A 20,597-nucleotide genomic window follows, 5' to 3' on the forward strand; every position below is an offset into this window, starting at 1 on the left:
CCATGGAAGAAATTATTCAGGATCTTTGCAGAGGCAGATACCTTTTAGAATGCTGCCATCAATGGGATAGAGAAAATAATTTCCCTTAAAGATTTGAGGAGAGCAGGGATGGGATGAAAACAAAACTGAGAGCAGGGTCTTGTCTCAGCTCCATCCCTTTTTTCTTGTCCCTCTTTGTTTCAGCTCTCTATTGTAAAACAGGGGCATATTAGCATACATATCTCCATGAGTTCTTATAAAGATCAATCCCTAGTGTCTGCAAAATGCAAAACCTTTTTTATTACTGCCAGTGTAGGAGGCAGTGATTTCTTTTGTGATTTGGAGAAGCATAGTACAGTAAGAAATTACAAAAATAGCTTTTTAATGGAGGTTTTAGAAGTACTTAGAAAAGTTTAAGTGAAACTCGACAATATCTCTATCCATTAAAAAAAGTACTTCAAGTTCCCACTTCAAGTAATGTAAAATAACAATAAGAAGGGACCAATAAGAGATTAGACTCATCTTACTGAGTGCTTTCTATTAAACAAAGTTTTATAATGAATTTTAATTCAAATCCATTGAAACTTTTTAATATCTCAGTTTTTAAGAAGCAGTTGTATATTTTAAGTCTGATACAAACAGAAGAATTGCACCCAAGCTGGACTTGGGTTTTGACAGCAAAGAGCTTTTGGAAGCCAACCTATCTGATTTTTTTCCTGTAGAAGTTGGTTTTGAACATACTGAATTTTCATTCTTTCTTGAGCACAGTAACAATTATGAATATCAAAAAAATTACTTTCTGGCTAGAGTATTGTAAGTCTGACAGTTTCTAAGATTTCTCCATACATGCCAGATAGAGTTAGTGATTTCACTTACAATTCAGGATTCCTTGATCAATTCAATTCAGGGTTCATAGCAGGATTGTTAAAAGAAGACTTCTCACGTGATATTACAATCCATATATTATGCAGTACTGCACAGGAAAATTAACTCTGTGCTGTATTTACTCAAGCACTTGCTTAATTGCTCTGCTGATATGTTGTGGGTTGAGTTGACGTATGATAGCATGGAATACAATTTTTAGGTACTGTAGCTGTTGTAAGAATAATCTTTCATTTTTAAACATGATGCAACAAAAAATGAGTAATATTCTGGTAACTTCAGTGTTTATGCCATTACTTTCTGGACATATTTAAAAAACATTTTCTCTACAAAACAGCATCAAAGATAAAGTTTCTCAGCTCAACACCCGCCCATCAAAATGATGTCATTTAAGACCAGTAACTGTGTCTTCCTTAATTTACCAGCTTTAATGCTGCTTTTCCTTGTAGAGAAGAATGGACTATGTAAAACATTCTCAACACTACTTTAGGCAAGAGTGCTGTGATATGTTTTTTCATAATAAAACATCCTTCTTTTCTTTTTTCCCTTTACAGTGTCTCATAGTTCATCCCACAGATCCTGAAGGAATTCAGAATTAAAGAAATTATTGCTGTGTACCACTGCCATCTGCTGCTAATCTCCCCCTGTGGATACAGAAGATCTTACCTCACCATATATTTAATCCAGTAAAGATCTTCATCTGAATGTGCAAGGCCAATCCAATACTCCTTTCATAATACTTTTTAAACCATCTCTTCCCATTTTATCATAGAGCTCGTGATTGCACATCTTAGCTGAGATATTGAGGCAATTGTTTCAATTTCCATTTCAGAAAAAAATTATTTTCTTCCCCCAGTCAGTGAAAAAGGTTTTGGCTGCAATCTCATCCAGAGCCAGGCTGTTCCAGAGAGGAAGTGTCCATCTTAGAGACTCCAACAGTTTACACATTTGCCATCTGTACTCAAAGATCTTCAGTAAGAACATTTTATTTCTAGAGTCCCACTTCTCCAGCACTTTTGACACCCACTCATTCACACCATTTCCAAGGAGTACATCATGTCAGAATGCAGAATTGCTGCATAGTTACTTTAATTTATATGCTACTCTGACTTCAGTTTCTAAATACATGTAACCAGGATATACCAAGATCTGCTGTATAAATATCATCAGGAAGCAAATACCATTCCACATGAAAAAGAGCCAAGGAGAGTATGACAACAAGGAAGAGAAAATAGAGGACCCCCAGTCTCATTTATAACTGTATGGCTGCTTGAAGCTACAATACAAATCAATCAGACAAGATGTGAGTTGCAGGAAGACATATCTTTTCTTTACAGCTTGTCTTTTGACTTCTATGACATTTGGAGAACAGCATTTCTCTTATTAATATTTGCTATGACCCTCCCTGTATTTTTAGACGGGATCCAGACTGCAAGAAAAGTATGTACAAGGTCACAAAAAGATGTGAATGAATTAGTAAGCATTGAAATTTAAAAAAAGATAGTTGGGGAAATGTCACACCTATTTGAAAGAACTACTACTAGGTTTACTTGTCATTGGAAGATGTCAGTAGCTGCTTTGGAGAAAAACTAGGAGATATTTTGGGGCCCAGCTTTGGGGTTTGCATCGCTTACTCTTGAGCTCTGAGAGAGAGCTGGCTGTGGCCATCTTCTAAAAAAATCCTGAGGCTTTTACTGATAGATATACTAAGCATATATTTTAGAGCCCAGAAAATGGTTATCAACAAAGGTAACTGCTGTAACAATGAGTTAAAGGAACTCACTGGCAGGGAAATAGACAGAGATGAAGTAACACCTCTGGCAATGCTTGGTCAGAACTGAAATGACAAAGTAACAGGGGAATACAAAAAAAGATCAAGCTTGAAAAGGCAGATAATTATAATCTAGAGCATATGAACAGATGGCAACACCATCAATCAATGAATAAATAATAGTGCAATCTGACTTGATGGGATGATTGGATGAACGCAGATGACACCAGGCATGCTCCACCTTATATAACTAAGTGGCAGTCATGAAGCAGAGCAGGATATGAGCACATTCATGCCCCAGAAAATGGAAAAAACAAAATTAGCAAGTCTCATATGACTGGATATATTTGGACTGCCATTGTGCTGATGAATTTACTTGTGGTTATCATCTGGAGATAGAACCACCAGCTACAGAATGTTTCTGAAAATGGACTGGGCCTTAAGAAAAGGAATGAAAACCAAAACAAGATACACAAACAAACCAAAACAAGATAGGCAGGTGAACAAAAAGGGCAACTGGCTTTTGTATGCCTCTCTGAATGGAAATAAATATATTGCCACTAAAAATGTTATTAGTTACATTTCTGTGCAAACCTAGCAAGCGAGTTTAGGAACAGGTGTCATCTGTTTTGCTCCTTCCAGTTCATGTTTCATAGTACAATTTCATTTCCACTACTCAAGAACAGCAGAGTTGTTAGCTGTAAAGCACTTCAGATGCTACTGCAAATTCAATTACAGTTTTATATTGTCATTTGATATGCCAGTGGAATAGAAACAATCAAGAAGATTGACACTGATCATAATCTAAATTGTCATGCCCAATTCTTGACAGAGGCATGAGTTAAAAAAGGTGCCAGTCATTCAAGACTCCTGACTCTTCAAACTACCTTGTAATGTGCATCAAAGTGGATTCTTCACTGCTTGCAAATAAAACTATATGCTATTCTTTGCTAAACAGAATTTCCCAGATAGAAGAATTACTTTCCAATAATCATGTAAATTTAAAAGTGAGTATTTTTGGTTATTATTTTAGTCTAAAAGTTAAATACAAAATCCTGAAAACATTATTTTTAATGATGATGTTATGTTTTCTTTCAACATAGATTTTATACTAGTGTCCTTCCCTGTAGTAAACGTCATTTTTTAGTCACATTATTATTTCATTTTCTACATATTTTCACTGCAATAATTTAGTGTGTCTGCTATTTTCAGCAACATGATAGCATTACCAGCATCAATGTTGCTCACTTTGTGTGAGCATGCCCTAGCAACACATACACATTTTGAGATTAAATAAAAATAAAGAGGTAAATTAATCTAATTTCTGCAGAGTGGTAATGAACCATTCATTACTCTAGGGTGTTGACATAGATAGTTACATCTCAGCAAAAGAGGAAAAGGATAATATTCTCTCTTAATGGACATAGGGAAAGCTCTTTGAAATCATTGAATAGCTTGCTATCCTACTCTACAAATAAATGTTGTTTGTCATGATCACAGAGGCAACAGTCAAAAGCAAATATCTCCAAATACTTCTAAAACTCTTGCCAAGAGATTGAAAGCCATTTCAAATGTTTTAATGGCACTAAGTAAACAAGTAATCTTATCACAAAAATCAATAAAGTACACAAAGTGTATTCAACAGGTACCAGGGATCTACCAGACAGTAACATCAAGTGACGGGTTTATTAACATGTAATGCATTGGCTTCTTTACTTCACCCTACACTGTACAGATTATTAGACCATTATGCTTGTATTTTATAAAGAAACACCAGAACAGCATTTACAAAGTCAAAATGAAGTGCCAAGTGAGAATATATTTGGGGCAGTTGAGTACTACTATCCTAAACAACAGCAATTAGATTGTGTCCCCTGTCTGTACAGCAGGGAATGAAAAGAAAGGTGTTTCTCAGGAAGACTACCAAGAAGGGCTCAGATTCAAACAATTACTTGAGCAGACACATGTCCCTGTGCTCAAAACTATTATTCAACAATTCCATCTAATTATGAAAATATCAACAACTTCTTAAGAGCCTCCCTGTTCAGCCAAAGAAATCCATAGAATACATAAGATTTCAGGAAAGAGAAACCGTATCTACAGTTGATGTTCTCTGAAACATGGAATCCAGGCCAATACTCAGAATATAGGTCTTACCACAAGCAGTGACATTTCTGTCTTTGAGATAACAGCAACAGCTGTGTTCAGGCTCTGCTGAACATTCTGCCATATGCAAAAACTTAAAAAACAAAATACTCACAGCTTCATTTTTTTTTCACCTGCAAAATAATGCCCGGGTCATAAGACAAAGAGGTGTGGAGGAAAAAATGACAGAGAAAAGTAATGATGAGGAAAGATGAACAAGAGGAAATAAGCTCACTGTCTTTCACTGATAAGGCAGATGAAGATGGCTCCATACTCTTTCACACATTCACAGCTCCAGAGCTGTGACTTTGTCTTTCTTGCAAACAGCACTTTCAGGGCCAGCCAACATTGTTAGAATACCTCTTTAATGTCAGAGAGAATATCTGAGGCTGCAGGAGTGCTAAGTGGCTGGCTCTGTAAACAACAGGAATGGAGATACTTCAGAACAGAATTACTGAATGAGGTCAACAAAACTCATAGATAAAGGAGATGTGTTTTAAATAGGCAAAGCTGAATTTTCTAGTAAGCTTTTGAAAAATTCCTTGTCACAGGCTTCTATGGAAACTCAACACTCAGAGCTTTAGGGAAGGTCTTTATGTTGATAAATAACTGATTAAAAGACAGGGAACAGAAGGTAAGTAGGTTAGCCAGACAGCACTAGCAATGGAGGGAGGTCATTAGCAGAGTTCCACAGGGATTTTTGTAGGGGATGCAGTTATTCGTCATATTACTAAGCAACCTGGGAAAATGGATGAGCAGTGAGGTGAGAAAGCTTTATAATGATATTACCTTATGCACAGTAAAAAGGATGATGGCTTGCTGGATGTGAAGAATTAGGAAAGGTGCTTATGGAAGAGAGTCCCTAGGAAATAAAATGGCAGATGAAATTCTTCATAGTTGAATGCAAAGTGGTGCAGAAAGAGCAAAAAATATTCCAAGATCAAGAGGCATTATATACACAAAATTGCATGCATTCCAAGAGAGCATTAGAGGACCCTACCACATACTATTGGCTTGTTTTTACTCTCGTGGTAGGCTTCTGCTTATAGTCACAGTTTGAGGTAGGATACTAGTCTGGGTGGATTTTTGGTCTGACCAGGTGGAGGAACTGGGCTTTTTTTACAGATGTAGCCTGAGATGAATATGGCTATAATACGGAATAATACGGCTCATGTGACAGAAAAAACATTCTGGTTTTCTGGTTTAGGACTCTACAGATTTACTGTGTCCATGCATGGAAGCAACCATTAACTTAAACCTGCCAACTATTGATGTGCACAGCATTAAGAAACCTGAGGAAGGTTTCAGCCCTTTAGAATATTACAAACCAGCCACAGGCCCCTCTACTGGTTAGACTGGTACTGCCCAGATAGGACATGTTAATCATGAAAAATGGGAAAATACAGGAAGTTTCTTCACCAGAGGATGAAGACAAAAATATTTAACAGAGGAATGTGAATAAAAAAGAACAAAACAAAAAACCACAGCCAAAATCTGTTTCTTTCACGATAAACAAAGCCAGAACACAAAATAGTGTGAGGTTTTCCCGTGGAATGATAAGGCTGAGAAACTGGAGCTTTTACAGCTAATGGTGAAAATCTCAGAGAACAGAAAATCCTTCTTGCATAAGATCAGATAATGAAGTGACTCTTTTTCCCTAAGAGACATCACAGAAGCTCAGGCAACTTGTGGGAGTCATTATCCAGTTCCACTAATGAGGAAAGGGAGGTGTAGATTCACTACTCACTACTAAACTTGTGGAATCCCAATACTATGTATGACTGCAAGAAGTCTTAGGCAGGAGGTCTCTACCTCCATATCCATCCATCCATCCAAGTGGATATGGTGTGTCTTGGCCAGTGCTGGATCAGCAGAGCTATAGTGATCCCTCACTCTGCCATCCAGACTATGCTGGAAGCACTACTTCCTAACTTCCTACTAATTCATCTGATAAGATGATGAAAGAGAAATAGTCCCAAAATTCTTCATTGTCCCACACAAGGGAAAAGTCAAACTGAAACCAAGCAAACGTGTCAAAAAGAACAGTCAGGAATTGCTACAATGATTCAGTTCACACTCATTGTGTCAAGTACTGTGCTAAAGCACAGTGATGAGAAAATTCCTGGCTTCTCTTTTAAAAAAGAATGTACTGGTACATATGCAGTAAACATTAGTTTGATGAATAATATATTAAACCACCCCTAGAGTTTATAATTGTTTCTGATAACAGGAGCAGGCACAGTCTGCTGCTCAGTGATCTCTCATGTTTCCAGTTCTCTCTAGCAACTAACATGGGAAAAGAGAATATCAACCAAAATTACCATTCAGAAAGTAAATAGGAATAAGATCCCTTGTTCAGCCTGGATTCATAGAGATCAGTACCAGACACTGACTGAAGACAACTACTTCAGCTTCTGATAATCCTAGCGAGCAACATCCAAGATACAACAAACTTCTAAACTTCTACTGTTTAGACTTTTACACACATGCATATGATTTGTAGGCAGCAATATGTCTAATGCAAATGGCAATGGCAGCTGGTAAGCAAAGCTCTCCACGTGGTACGAGTATAGTTCACAGCTCAGGGCCAATCTCTGTAGAGTCCAAAAAGTCATCAGTAAAAGGCAACAGTTTTGACAGTCTGAAAGGCAACACAACTCTGTGTCACTCTTCAGTGCCACCCACTCCTGCAGCTGTCCTCTGAGCATGCCTCACTCCACGTGCTCAGGACTGTGTCCCACACAGAAACACATCTGCAGCAGGTTGCTCGTCTTCACAGACAGACCACTCTAATCGTCAGAGATTCTGCCCTCGAATCAGCTCCTTCCTCAGACTGCTTGCACTCTCCCAGAAGGCAGAAATTGCTAGTTTATGTGCTTGTCTGGGTGGAATCCAATCTTTCTTCCAAGGTGTCCTACTGTGCAAAAATCTGTGGTGTCTGCCTCAAAAGAATTCTCCGTGAGAACAATACACTTTTTACAGGAGCAGGAGGGCATGTCAGAGCAGGTACAAGATTGCAAGATATACTTGCATGGCTTCAAAAAGGGAAAAGTTGCAGAGAGACAGCTGGTGTACTGAACCCGTTCCCTTCTTCACAGACTTCAGAATATCTAACACTTACTACAGATTTACAGTAGCAGACGCTCCTGTCCAGAGGTACAAAGGAGAAGGTTCTGTGCATGCACCCATAGCATGGCCTCATTCTCATTACACATAGTGGAAATAATATTGCTGATTTTATTAGAAATTGTGTCAGCTCCTGTCACCAAACTAGTCAGTGAGCTAGGAAGTATTGAGGAGAAAGTCTTACTTCTGCCTTTTCAGTCCAAAACAAATGATCCAAAATATATTTTCCCATTTCAACCACTTTCCTCATTTAATAAGGCACTTCTCAGTGTCCTGGAGTAATAGTATTGTTTATTGATTACTCATTTTTAAAAGGGAATCACATCTGTTTTATTTCTGCTTATTCCCAAAGTTTCCAATCAAACAGGGAATAAGATCCTAATTCTGGTATGGTTCACAGTGAAGTGAAGGCTACATCTTCATTTTTATCTTCTCCTTTGGAGTCCATGGATGGATAGTTTCTTTAAAAAAACTTCTTAAACATTAGAAAATATCAACACTTCTGTGAATGGGAAGATGTGCAAAGGTTCCTTTACATGTTTGTTTTTTCTTCTCTGTTTCAAAATAGGATGAGGAAACTTCACAAAATATAATACCACAGAAGACTCAGATCACTTTGACATCAATTCCATGCTGAGTTTTATAAGCAGAAGGTCAAGCAAATTTAAATATAAATAGCACAGTCATTTCTGTTCATATAGAATAAGATGGATGACTTAAGTTAGACTCCGTGGGAGGTGATTTGTTCCAATGTACATGCCCATGCACCAGCATACATCCAATCTCCTTTTTTACTAATGCAGGTAGGGACCTGAAATTGTAGTTTTGTTTGATACTCCCAGGATTAGATGCCCTTGAACACTGTCATTTCCATTGCCTGGTTGATATACTTCACCTAGAGATTTGCATTGCAGAAGCAATATCACTATTCTCTTTCGCTCTGAAGATCTAAACATGAATCACCACACCTCTTAATTCTCCTCATGCAATCAAAGCATTTCCTAAAACACATTGACCCTCCAATCCCATGTTATCTACTCTTCCTGAAAGCTAATAGAACCAGACTAATTTAAACAGTCTCCTCCAATCAAACCACCTCTGTAGTTTCTCCCAGTCTCTCTCCCATTCTTCAGTGATAATCCCATCTGCCACTGGAATCTGCTGTGGCACAATCCAGTTGTGACTCTACTACTGAAGAGACCTGAGAGGGTTTTGAGCACCCAGAAAATAATCAGGATTCTCATGCCTTTTGAAGCAATCATTTCCATGCTTTATACAGTGTTGCATATAACAGGCTGGTGTTTTTATGGAAACAAAAAAGAGGGCCTGAAGAAAACCCACATTACCTAATGTAATACAACTTGTCATTAATATCTCACTGGAGCCCTAAGCCACAAATGTATGATGTACATGATCTCAATTCAGCTTAGCTCATGCATCATCTCTTCTTTAGTGGAATAAAGATGTGAAAGCCCATGAGAAAAAAGCAAGCTAAAGGTATTCAGAAGTACCCATTAATTTTATTACCAATTCAGAAGAAGTCCACATTAATTGTCAACATTGGCCATGGCACCAATTCTGTGATGTCCTCTTTGTAAAGCAGATACAAATTATTTTGTCTGTACTTGCTTTTCATGGCCACCATTTCACAGAGTACATTTTGTCTTGGACTAACCACAGGCACATACTGAACAACATCCTGAAAAAATCCTTGATGCTTTTTTTCCCCCTTCTGTCTGTTGTACAGTATGTTCCAAATATGGAGGGTAGAAGACATTGTTAAAATACAATTGCTAAAAATCTTACCTACACTAATCTTAAAAATCTAACCTTAAAAATTAATTAAATTCACTTTTTATCACTTTGTGTTTAAAAAAAGGCTTTTTCTGAACAATTAAAATGTGCAGATGCTTAATTTTGTTCCCAAAAATTAGTTTTTTCCCAAAAGTTACTTGTCATTTTCTGGTTCTCTTTCACTAAGCTGATCTTTGGCTTGCACATATTTCAGAAGAAAGCCTTTTTAACCTTCAAATCCTGGCATGTAATTGGCTTGATTTCCTCCTCTCATTCCATTGTTCTCTATCATGTCTTCCACTTTAATTTTTCTTCACTTTCTAATTCTTTTCATCAGACTTTAGCTGCTACTCACTGTTTCACAGGATAACAAGTTGTGGTGCTACTTCATAGCAAAGAAGGGCCACCCTGCAGAAGTCAATGGCAAAACTCCCAACCACATTAAAAAAAAAAAAAAAAAGTCACCCTGATACATTTTAACTGCAACTGTCCTGGACTGTCAATTAATAGCTTGTCATTATGCATTTGTTAACTTTTTACTTTTCTGGGTTGAAACACTTAGAGAACTTGAGTTTTCTCTCTTCTCCTCTTTCCCTTGAAAGCAACAAACATATTCCTTTCCTTTTAAAATATAATTATGTTTCTTACCATCCACGCTGTGACAAAATCTCCCATCCAAGTCCCAACTGCAGCTACCTTCATAAAATTTTCATTTCTGATGCCCATGAAGTCTGTTATAATATATGCACTGTGGAAACAAGAACACAAACGTAAGATATACACATTTGCTCAATTTAGTTGCAAAGAAGTTGCATTAGTGACAAAATTTATGATTATCTGTGAAAGATTTCCCATTGCTAACATAATAATTTTTCTGCTAGATCTTAGTCTTGACACAGAACTGAACCCATATGGGTTGATTCCAATTAGAAATGCAATGTGAATCTGATTTTGAAGTCCATGCCTCTTTTGAAGGTGCTAAAATAACAGTTGGCAAAGACTTTAGGATTATGTAAAGCTTCTGGAAGTAGAAAATGTTTTATGCTTTTTATCTTTTTCCATTATACAAAGAGAATTACAACATTCTTCAAATTGGTGACTTTGCAAAACCTTCATGAAGAAAAATAAAAATCTTTCAGGTATCTTTAAAAAGATAATTGAGCTGTTTGACTTTTCACTCTATCTAGTTATACAACCACATTTTTAACACATCAGGGCAAGCAAGTTTTGCACAATTTTAGTGAGATGTTATTGTTTCTAGATTTATGCAATTTATTTTCACAGATATATTTTACTTAAATCCAAAAGAAGCATTTCCATACTGCTTAAATAATGCAACAGATATAGAATTTACAACCTCACTTGGTAATTTGACTTCAAGTTCACCAAGATGCTACAAGAAGAATTAAGAAGGTAAAGTTATTTGTTCCAAATTAAAATCTTCCTGAAAAAAACATACATTTTAATATACTGTTATCCTTTTCTGAAAGACTTTTATAGTGGACCACCAGAGACAAATCTCCTCAAGGGCTAATAATGATGAAAATGAACATGAATGGCAACTGTATTTTAACTTTACAGGCGATAGCTTTGTTTTCAAGACACTTGTATACATTTCTTATGTAAAGTTATGCCTATTTAAGAGTGTGCATAAATGACACAGTTACATGTAAAAGTATCCCTGAACATTGTGCTATCCATTGTCAAATCTTACAATTATTACATATCAAATATTGCAATGTCTAGGAGCTATACAGACCATATCTCTGCAACTGGATCATTGCAAAATGATTCCACTCACTGGGCCAGTTCTGTTAAAATCTAAATATCAGATCAAGATAGAAGGTCTTGCTACCACAAATCCACACACAGCATAATTTCTTAGAGACAATTTAATATGTTGTAGAGCAGAAATATTATCATCAATGAGTAGTTTCATGACACATGAGAAATGTCCTGCTCTAACAGCCCTTTTCATTATAGATGTTATGACCTTTCAGCGGGTATGTCACTAACAAAAATGCCATCTGTTTATTTTTCCTGCTGAACAGCACATACATGATGGCTCTGATTTTCTGCTAAAAAAAACCAAAATCAATCCCCAACTATTTTTAATAACATTCCATCTTGTTAAAAGATCATCAGTATCCTAAATTCACCATGTTATAAATAAGGATGCAAGAACCCAAGAACAGGAACATCAGGTCAGCCTAAAGTCTCTCTCTTTCAATGTTCCATCTCCAAGAGAGGGCAACAGCAGAAACAAAGGAAGACTGAAAACAGGCAAGCACAACCCTCCTAGAGATATTCTCCCAGATGCTTTAGAACTGGAAAATATTTGGAATTTCCTTTTTTCCTGCATCTTGGGCATGCCATTCTTGTAGCATCTGTGAAGGCAGAAAATAATCAAGTCTGCATTCCTTAAGAAGGTGTCTTATACACAAAGAAGGCAGGGCAATAAGTGTGGTGTGTAAGGAACGGCCCTCAAATGCAAAGCATGTCTTAGTCTTTTCCATCAGTGGGAGACACACACAAAACCCCAGGCTTTTCTCATATGTACCACATATTCTCATATGCATTACACATGATTACAGGTGTACAATAAGCAAACACTTGTGTAACATCCCCAGAAAATGAGCCACTTCTGCGACTCCTGTAGCCCTGGCATACAGAGCAGAGCTGCCTCAGCCACCCTGGCAGGCTGCTGGACACAAGGAGGGTTAACCAAAAAGGCTGAGAGGTCATTGATCCCTAAATATGGGTATTACCTACCCATATTCATTCACAGAAGAGAAATCAACCCAGACATAAGCAGTTCTTTTTAATGGAAATTGAAATGCTCGGTGTAAACATTTGTTTTTATGAATGTTAGAAGTATCAGAAGGCTTATCATAAGGTTGAATGAGCTGGATACAATACTTAAATACAGAGAAAGGCCTTGAAAGCATCACATCTTCCCAACAGTTCTTTCTTGTCATTTCAAACATGAAAACATCAAAGAAGCTTAGTATAAATTGTGCATTCCAGTCTACAGGTAATTAATGCCTGAATTAAATATGCAAATTGGCAAACCTTCAGTTAGTGTCAAAATAGTATATTATTATAAAGAAACTGTTAGGACTATAATCTGTGCATGTTTTAAGTGCATTTACTGATTAAAATAAAGCTACAACTTTTTATGAACAGGAGGAATATTTTTAGCATTGTCATCTTATTAGGAATTGTAATGAAATACATTAGTATTTCATTAACTGTTAGCATTACACCCGGTGTGTTTTATGCTCTCTGCAGTATTATTTTTATTTCAAAACACAAAGAGAAATTGACTATTTTAAAGTAGGGATTTGGGGCTGCTAAAAAATTAATTTTAAAAAACAACAAAAAAAGAAACCTAACCCTCCAGTTTTCATTTTCAGGTTTTAGTTTAAATAGAAATAAGAACACTTGCCATTTTCAAAAAAGACATGCTTTCCTGATGATACTAGCAGGATATATATTATAACAGTACCAAAAGTAAAATTAATTCTGTTGGGGAAAATCCTCACATTTTTCTAGCTTTAGCTAGTGATTACAGTATTTTTCTTTAATTGTTTATTCTTCTTCCTTGCTAGGACCCATGTCTGCACCCTGCAGGAGGACTAAGGTCTGCTGGCTTCCAGTTAACTGTCATGGTCAGCCCAGCTTTTCTCTAGCTTGTCAAAAGGCAACTGTTTGCTTTGCTATATGTGTATTCTGCAGCAAGGCACAAGCAAATTGCATGAGCAGCACAATCTGAGGAAACACTGAGTGAAAAAACACAGCAGTTAAAGCCCAGAGTGAAAAAGCTCTTCTGAAATAGACAGGATAAGTGTAAATAATTAGAGGCTGAGGATCCAATACTTATGAATATTATAGATAAAGGACAAATTTGTGACTGGGATTTGGGAGCCTTTAACAGTAAGCTGCAGCTCCAGGGAAACTGCTCTTAGCAGGCCAAAGTCTAAGGAAGGTAGACCAACATTTTAATAGAACAGGATGAAAGAGAGGAATCAAAAGACAAAGGAGACTAGACAAACACAGTTCTAAAACAGATTAAAAAAAATGAAAATCATAAGTAACTGTCTACATCCATGTTGACACAAAAGGTATGTTAATAACCATGAGTCAGCAAAAAGACATATGAGCCCAGTGTATTTGAACAGTTTCTGGAGCTGGCAGCAGTGTGCACAGAATGGATAAAGAGGGAGACAACCACACTAGCCCAGAGACTCTGTTCAAAGGAAGGTATCAGAGCATCTTTTCAAAGAAGGGTGACACTACCAAAATGACAGTCTGAAAGCAAATGGAAGGTTTTAAATTCTACATTGGATAAAGATGCACAAGTCACTGTGGTGCTATTGACACTTTTCCAAGCACTGGAAAAACGTCATGACTGAGTCATGACTGAGACTCAGTGCTGAGACTGTTTTCTTGACCATCACAGAGCCTAAGAATGGGCTATAGCTTAAATAGAAACACTTCAATGTAAGTGTAAACTAGGAAGTCAAACCCTCTGCGAAGCTTGGTAAGACTGGGTCAAGGATTTACTTGCCTTACGTTTCTTCCTGATGGCAAGCATGCAAAAAAAACCAACATGTTCACATACTAAAAGGCATTGTTAAACTTATGTGACTAAGTGATTCCCAATGATGTGGCAAAACTTGATCTCCAGATGATAATCCAAAGAGCTCTGTATCTCTTGTGAGGCCTGTGACATATAACTGACAACCAGGACACATCTGAACTGAACCCTCGGTGTCCAGGGACAGCAATGAGAGCATAGATACTTTGGTTTTAGTTGCCTTTTAAAACAACTTTAGCAACCTTGATGCATCTTAACTAAGCTTCAGCTGGTTCTTTATGTGCTCTAGAGTACTGAGAGCACTGTGCTGGCACACAGCACACAGTGCATGCTCTGTACAGAGCCAACAAGAACTGCACCCACAGAGAATGACAACTTAAAGCTCTTTAAAAAAGAGGGGAGGCCCAGATATCTTTTATGTTGAGTAACAAAAAGTCTGTACACGTTCTGCAGTTCAATATGCACTTTTCTGAGGTGGTTGTATTATTTGGCCTTCCCCCTAAGTAGCTGATTATCTATATCATCTTCCTTGGTGAATCTGACAAAGTGAAATGCTTTGATATTGGCAGACAAGTGAAAGCACGGGGGTTCACACAGGCTGCAAAGAAGTATGTGTTCAGATGTGGAACCAGAAGCTTCCATTACTCTCAATTTAGACGAGTCAGAGAGCATCAGAATAACTGAAAACATGCATAAGAGACTGCAGATACAGCTCCTGATCTGTATTTGTCACTCTAAAATGACAGAATGGCAAATGAGACACTTGGTAGCACTTCACTCGGCTGAAAAGCTATTCTTCTAATGTTAGGAATTGAAGTCAGAGCCACAGGGAACTGGAAGGAGCCCAGAGACAGCAAGCCCTGCTGTCTTATAAACTGGCACATCATAATGAAGATGGCATAATGCATAGCTACCAGCAAACAGCACAGAGAGCACAACAGCTATTCATCCAGTCCCTAGCCATCCCCAGTGCATGCTTTAGACATATAGATGAAACTTCTTCTATGACACCAGAACAGAGAGAATTAAGAGGCACTGAACCAGGGATTTTGCTTGACAAGACATCAAAGAGGTAACAGCCACAAGAGGATCAGCAGGCTAATCTCCAAGACACAAAAATCTGAGAAGCAAAACCAGCTTGGCTATAGTGAGGCGGATCCATGGCACAGTGCAGAGCACCTGAGACTGACAGACCCATTCTGTAACTGAGCATCACTGCTTGGTAACCTATTTATACATGCTTTTTTTGAAATCAGGCAGCAGAACTGTAATTCTGAAAACCTCTGCTCATCAGTCTACAGGCCTGAGGGCTGTGTAACTTACTCTGGGGACTTGGCTTGCAGAGCTCCCAAGCCATTAGAAGTTCTGCTGCTAGGATACACAGGAGCGCCTTGCTGTCCACAGGAACAAGCCATTTCGTTTCTAGCTTTGCAAGCCTGCCTTCAAAACAAGGCCAATGGGAAAATGCAGCAATTTCAATCTGTCTGTTAATGCAGAAGAGGCATGCTATTAGATGGTAGGATACACACAAGATCCAGTCCCTGTTCCAAGGGACACTGGTTTTAATGCCTTTCAAAGTTAGAGAATTGCACCTCACTGTCATTCTCAATATGAAAAGATGATGACACAAGAGGACAAGAAATATGTGATTCAGAACTCTGTTAGGTGAGGTGAAACTGAAGCTCTATATTCCATATTTTGTATAAATATCATCCTTCACATATAAGAAAAACATTCACTTTCCTTCACTTTTAGAATAGATGCCACTGGCCAGTATAGGTGTTTGGATTAGACCACAACTACAGTCCAAATTAAGGTGCCTAAGTAAATTGGGACAGGATTTTTAACATATTTTTGTTCTTAATGTAGCTTTTTCTACTGCTAGTTATAGGATTTTCCTGTATAGGATTTTGTGGATCCTATTCAAAAAAAACAAGCACAAAGCACTTGATGTCCAATAGTCTGGACTTCTCCTAGAGATCAGGTGGCATTCATATATGTTAACTTTTGCCTAGTTATGCTAGTCTTCCTAGGCTGTCTCCACAATCAACAGATTTGACAGCAATTCAAAGCAGGATGTTAATTTAGACTATTTTCTTCTATGGCATAGTGATGTCATACATAAAAATGGCCAACAGCTTACGTCTACAGGAGCTGCAAAATGTTAATCATACTGTCAGGCCTACTGCCAGAGGCTGTGAGCATCTGCATCTCTACTGGGAAAATCTTAGGGATCTGCAAATTCAAAAGCATTAAGGACCTCCATTACGGGAGAGATGCAGACCCCTGGGAAAACTTTGGTGAGTGCTGGCACATGCTTCCAGCGAGTTTAAATGACAGGATTTGCTACACCTACATTTTTGTGTGTGTCTGTCAAATCCTAAATGACAAATAAAATTGGAGACTACAGACGAGTAGGGAATTGAACCCAGATTTCTTCCTGCAGATGATCACCTTTCTCTATCAATACATAAGAGCTCTGATGAAAATGATGTACTAACCCCAAAGATTCCACTACAAGGCACTTATGATGGACAGGATAGCGTGGGGAAAAGCATAAAATGTGCCTGAAGAAAGAATTAAATAAAGAGATTTTTCAAATTATTTATGTCCATGAGATATCTTTTACAAATTTTCCAGGATTTTTGCTATTCATGTGCAATGTGTATCATAAATATATATATTCTGTTCAGTCAGAAAGAAGAAAAACAAAGGCTGCAGAATGTATTCAGCATTTTTCTGCTGCAAATATAGTCTACAATACTCAGCCAAGGATAGGTTGCAGGAACATTTCTAATTCTACTAAGCTAACAGATGAATTCTCACCCATTCACACATGGCACAGCCTTACCTGACCCCATCTCACACACACACAAGCTTCTACACAGCTGCTTATGCTTCCATTTCAACTCTGTGACTGCTGCATAAGTTGTTTTTACTGAAGCAATGGCACACAGGGTTGCTTCTTACATGCCAATTTGATACTGCAGGAGATAGTTAAGATATTTTCTTACTGATAAGTGAATTGCTTTTTGAAAATCATTTTAGTGGACAATGAAACAAGTTAGGAGAACTGTGAAAAGTTAAGAGAAGCATGTCACTTTTTAGCATTCCTTTTAATAGGCTAATCAAAATTCTGCAACTAATCTGTAACACTGCACTATGTGCTGGTACACTGAATGACCTATTTGATTCACTCCATTTGCCTATACAGTATGGGATCAGAATAGTTTTACAGTAAAAAGTGCCAAAATGCAAGATAAAACAGGTGCCCAGGGACACAAATAAGACAAATGGCCTAGGGCACTTGTTAAGTGTTGCAGATATGCTTATCTTAAAATACAGGTAATTTGTTTGGTGTGTGGTATTTCAGAATATTACAGAATATTTCAGACATTAAAATTTGAAAATAACAGATTTGGAAATAGTATTAACATATTTGAAAATCAACAGAGACTAAAGAATATATCAGGCAATGCATGTATAAAGGTGAAGCTAGATTAGCAATTTAGAAAAAGAGATGCGGTGAAACATTTTCTTTTAAATAAATAAGTAATGATTTGTTTTTAAACTTGGTGGGATACTGATAAGAATGGCTTTGAGTAATGCAGCACTGGGTGTACTCTTCAGAAAGGGCCATGGCTTGCACACATCCATGCCCATTTTTGACATTTTAATATGGCTGAGAAGGGAAAAGGACAGATGTGTAGCAATATTCTCAGAAATGGAAATTCAAAGACAAAAAAATACCCACTTAAAAAGAAAAAGAGAACCATTCATGACATAAACAGAGTATAAGCACAATTAAATAAAATAGTATAGCTGGAACTCTATAATTCTAACCAACTGCTTTGACAATTTTAAAACTTTAGTGAATTTCAGCAGAAGTTTATCTTTTCTATCTGTTTCAGCTGTTGGGATGACAGAGACATTTAAGTGTATTACAATGAATAAACAAGTAACTGCAGTATTATTGCTATTCAGAAAGGGGAAAGTAGGACAATTTGTAGTTGTTACAAAACACAAGATAAACTCTGCTTGTAAACAGCAGGCCCACTGGGAAAGCAGAAGCAGAAAAATATTTAAGTAAATTTTTAGTAAAATCTTGTAAGTATTAGCAGATGATACATATTAGTCATTCTTTAACTTACTAAACTTCCCTGAAAATTGGGGGGGTTTATTTTAAAATAATGAAGTGCCAGAAAACTACAAAAAACATGCTATAAGTTAATGACTTGGAACAGAGGAAACAAAGAAATGTTGACACAGAATCTCTGCTGACAGATACTCAGTGATCATAACTGAAGAGAACTTGAGCTGGATTTGAAAAGAGTTGTAAGCCACAGCTTTAAAAAGGATATAGCTACAAACCATCCCTAAATAAGAATCTTCTGAAACATTTCCTCTGCAAATGGTTTGTTCTAAAATATTATCCAGATTCTATAGCCTGAAGACACATAGCCAATATTCTGTGGATAAATTAAAATTAATTGGGAAACTGTCATAGAAGTTATTTAATAAATAAAATTATTTAAAACTACTTACAGGTAGCAAACAGAAAAATCTTTTAGGTTGGATGGAGCTTTGAGCTGGTCTAGTGAGTAGAATCTCTGACCATGACAGGGGAGTTGGAACTGGATGAGCTGTAAGATTCCTTCCAACCCAAAACTTTCTATGATCAGTGATTCAGTTATGTATGTTTGGCTTTCAATCTGTTTAGGATGGCTGGTGAATATCAGTCTTTCTGCAGTCTATAAAATCAGACAGAGATATAGAAACTAGAGTTGTTAAACAAAAATTATTTACCATGTTCACAGGTACCTTTAAGAAGAAATGGAAGGAAAATGAAGCTTGACAATCCAGGGGCTGGTCTGAGGATTCGGTTGGCTTCCCTCAAAAATATATTATCAGCAGCAGATTGCAGAGCAGATGGAAAAGAACTAGACTTCAAGCAATGTACAAATTATGAAATTGAGGAGATTGTTTCTTTACCATAACTGTATATAAAGAACAACTGTGTCTGGGGCCAGTCTTTTGACAGGAGCTGGCATGTAATCGCAGCAGAGGGTTTCACATGGAAAACACAGCAAAGAAGACAGCCTGTTCTTCCACTCCTTGGCTGACAAAGCAAACACCTTTGCTGTGACTTCTTAACCATCCAACGGTTGATACCAGTCCAACACTTGATATAACTTTGCTCTGTATTGTACTGACTGCTTTATTTTCTGATCCCTACAAGACTCAGCATTTTAAATAGAATTACCATTGAAGTACAGAGGGAAAAGTGACAGAAGGTTTTTATTGATCTTACTTTCAAATCAAGAGCTCTCTATTGCAGACTGCCCATTTAACAATACAGTCTTCTTTTAATGTCTTGAAAATGAGTTATCAGAAGACAGACACATCAGAACCACACACTGCTCAGGTTTTTGCTCTGCCACTATCAGTTGTAATACAATTGTAAGACATACAAATGAAGAAAACACAAAATTTGTGGTCTGAACTTTATTGACAAGAATATTCTCCTAATTTTCCCTACGGAGTAGCACATCTTCAAACAATAGAGAGAGAGAGAGATGTATGCACGTGCCTTTTTGACACCTAGACACTAAGCTTTGATGCTTTTGGCTACATTTTTAAGGACAGTTAGTTATAAATAATACTGAGTTTCATCTCAGCTACTTAAAAACTTCTCAGTTTCAGGTAGTAATTCTAGGATTCCCTGGAAGAGTCCACTTCTCTCCAGAGTCAATGAAGAAGAATAAGCACTTTACAGACATAACTAATCTGATTTATCTTAAACATCTGCACTGGGTCTGGCTGAGATGGAGTCAATTTTCTTTAGAGCAACTTGTATGGTGCTGTTGTTTAGATTTGTGACCTAAAGAGTGCTGATAACACACTGATGCTGCCTACCTGTCAGCTTACCTTGTTAACATGCAAGAACTCTGAATCAGATGAATAATCTTCTGGGGATTTCAGTTCCATTAAATGTAAAAGTAGTTAGTTAAATGCAAACTCATCTTTACTGGATTCTTAAACTATGAAATATGACTAAATATGGATTTTTATAGTTTAAGACTGGCACAGTTCAGATTTCTAGAGTGCAGGTCTAATATTCCTTGTAGGCCTCCACATACCCCAAACTGCAACTAAAACCAGTGACTTCAGTTAAAATATGTACTCTGGAAAATCCATTCTAACTGAAAAAAATTACCTTTAAACTTATACATAAGATTGAAAAATACGTTTCTAAGTCATGTGAAAGATTACATGATAAAATCTTATCAATAAAAAACC

At 37.1% G+C, this 20,597-nt stretch overlaps 1 protein-coding gene and 1 long non-coding RNA gene across 12 annotated transcripts in view; one reads left to right on the forward strand and one right to left on the reverse strand.

The window, feature by feature from the left end:
- TMEM117 (transmembrane protein 117) overlaps nt 1-20,597 on the reverse strand; it is a 192,887-nt gene that overhangs the window by 94,635 nt on the left and 77,655 nt on the right. For all 10 annotated transcript variants that reach the window (XM_086884654.1, XM_086884656.1, XM_023930998.2 and 7 more), the window contains one exon: nt 10,346-10,445. In XM_086884654.1, the coding sequence (XP_086740780.1) occupies nt 10,346-10,445 (100 nt within the window). The remainder of the gene's footprint in view (nt 1-10,345; nt 10,446-20,597) is intronic.
- LOC111932100 (uncharacterized) lies at nt 15,203-19,572 on the forward strand. 2 transcript variants are annotated; one of them, XR_015285611.1, is made up of 2 exons: nt 15,203-15,519; nt 19,115-19,572. It is a non-coding gene; the product is annotated as an uncharacterized LOC111932100 (long non-coding RNA). The 2 variants fall into 2 exon arrangements; XR_015285612.1 differs by having other exon boundaries at nt 15,203-15,369.

Source organism: Cyanistes caeruleus, chromosome 4 (assembly GCF_971803275.1).
Source record: "Cyanistes caeruleus chromosome 4, bCyaCae1.hap1.1, whole genome shotgun sequence".
NCBI classification, from domain to species: domain Eukaryota; kingdom Metazoa; phylum Chordata; class Aves; order Passeriformes; family Paridae; genus Cyanistes; species Cyanistes caeruleus.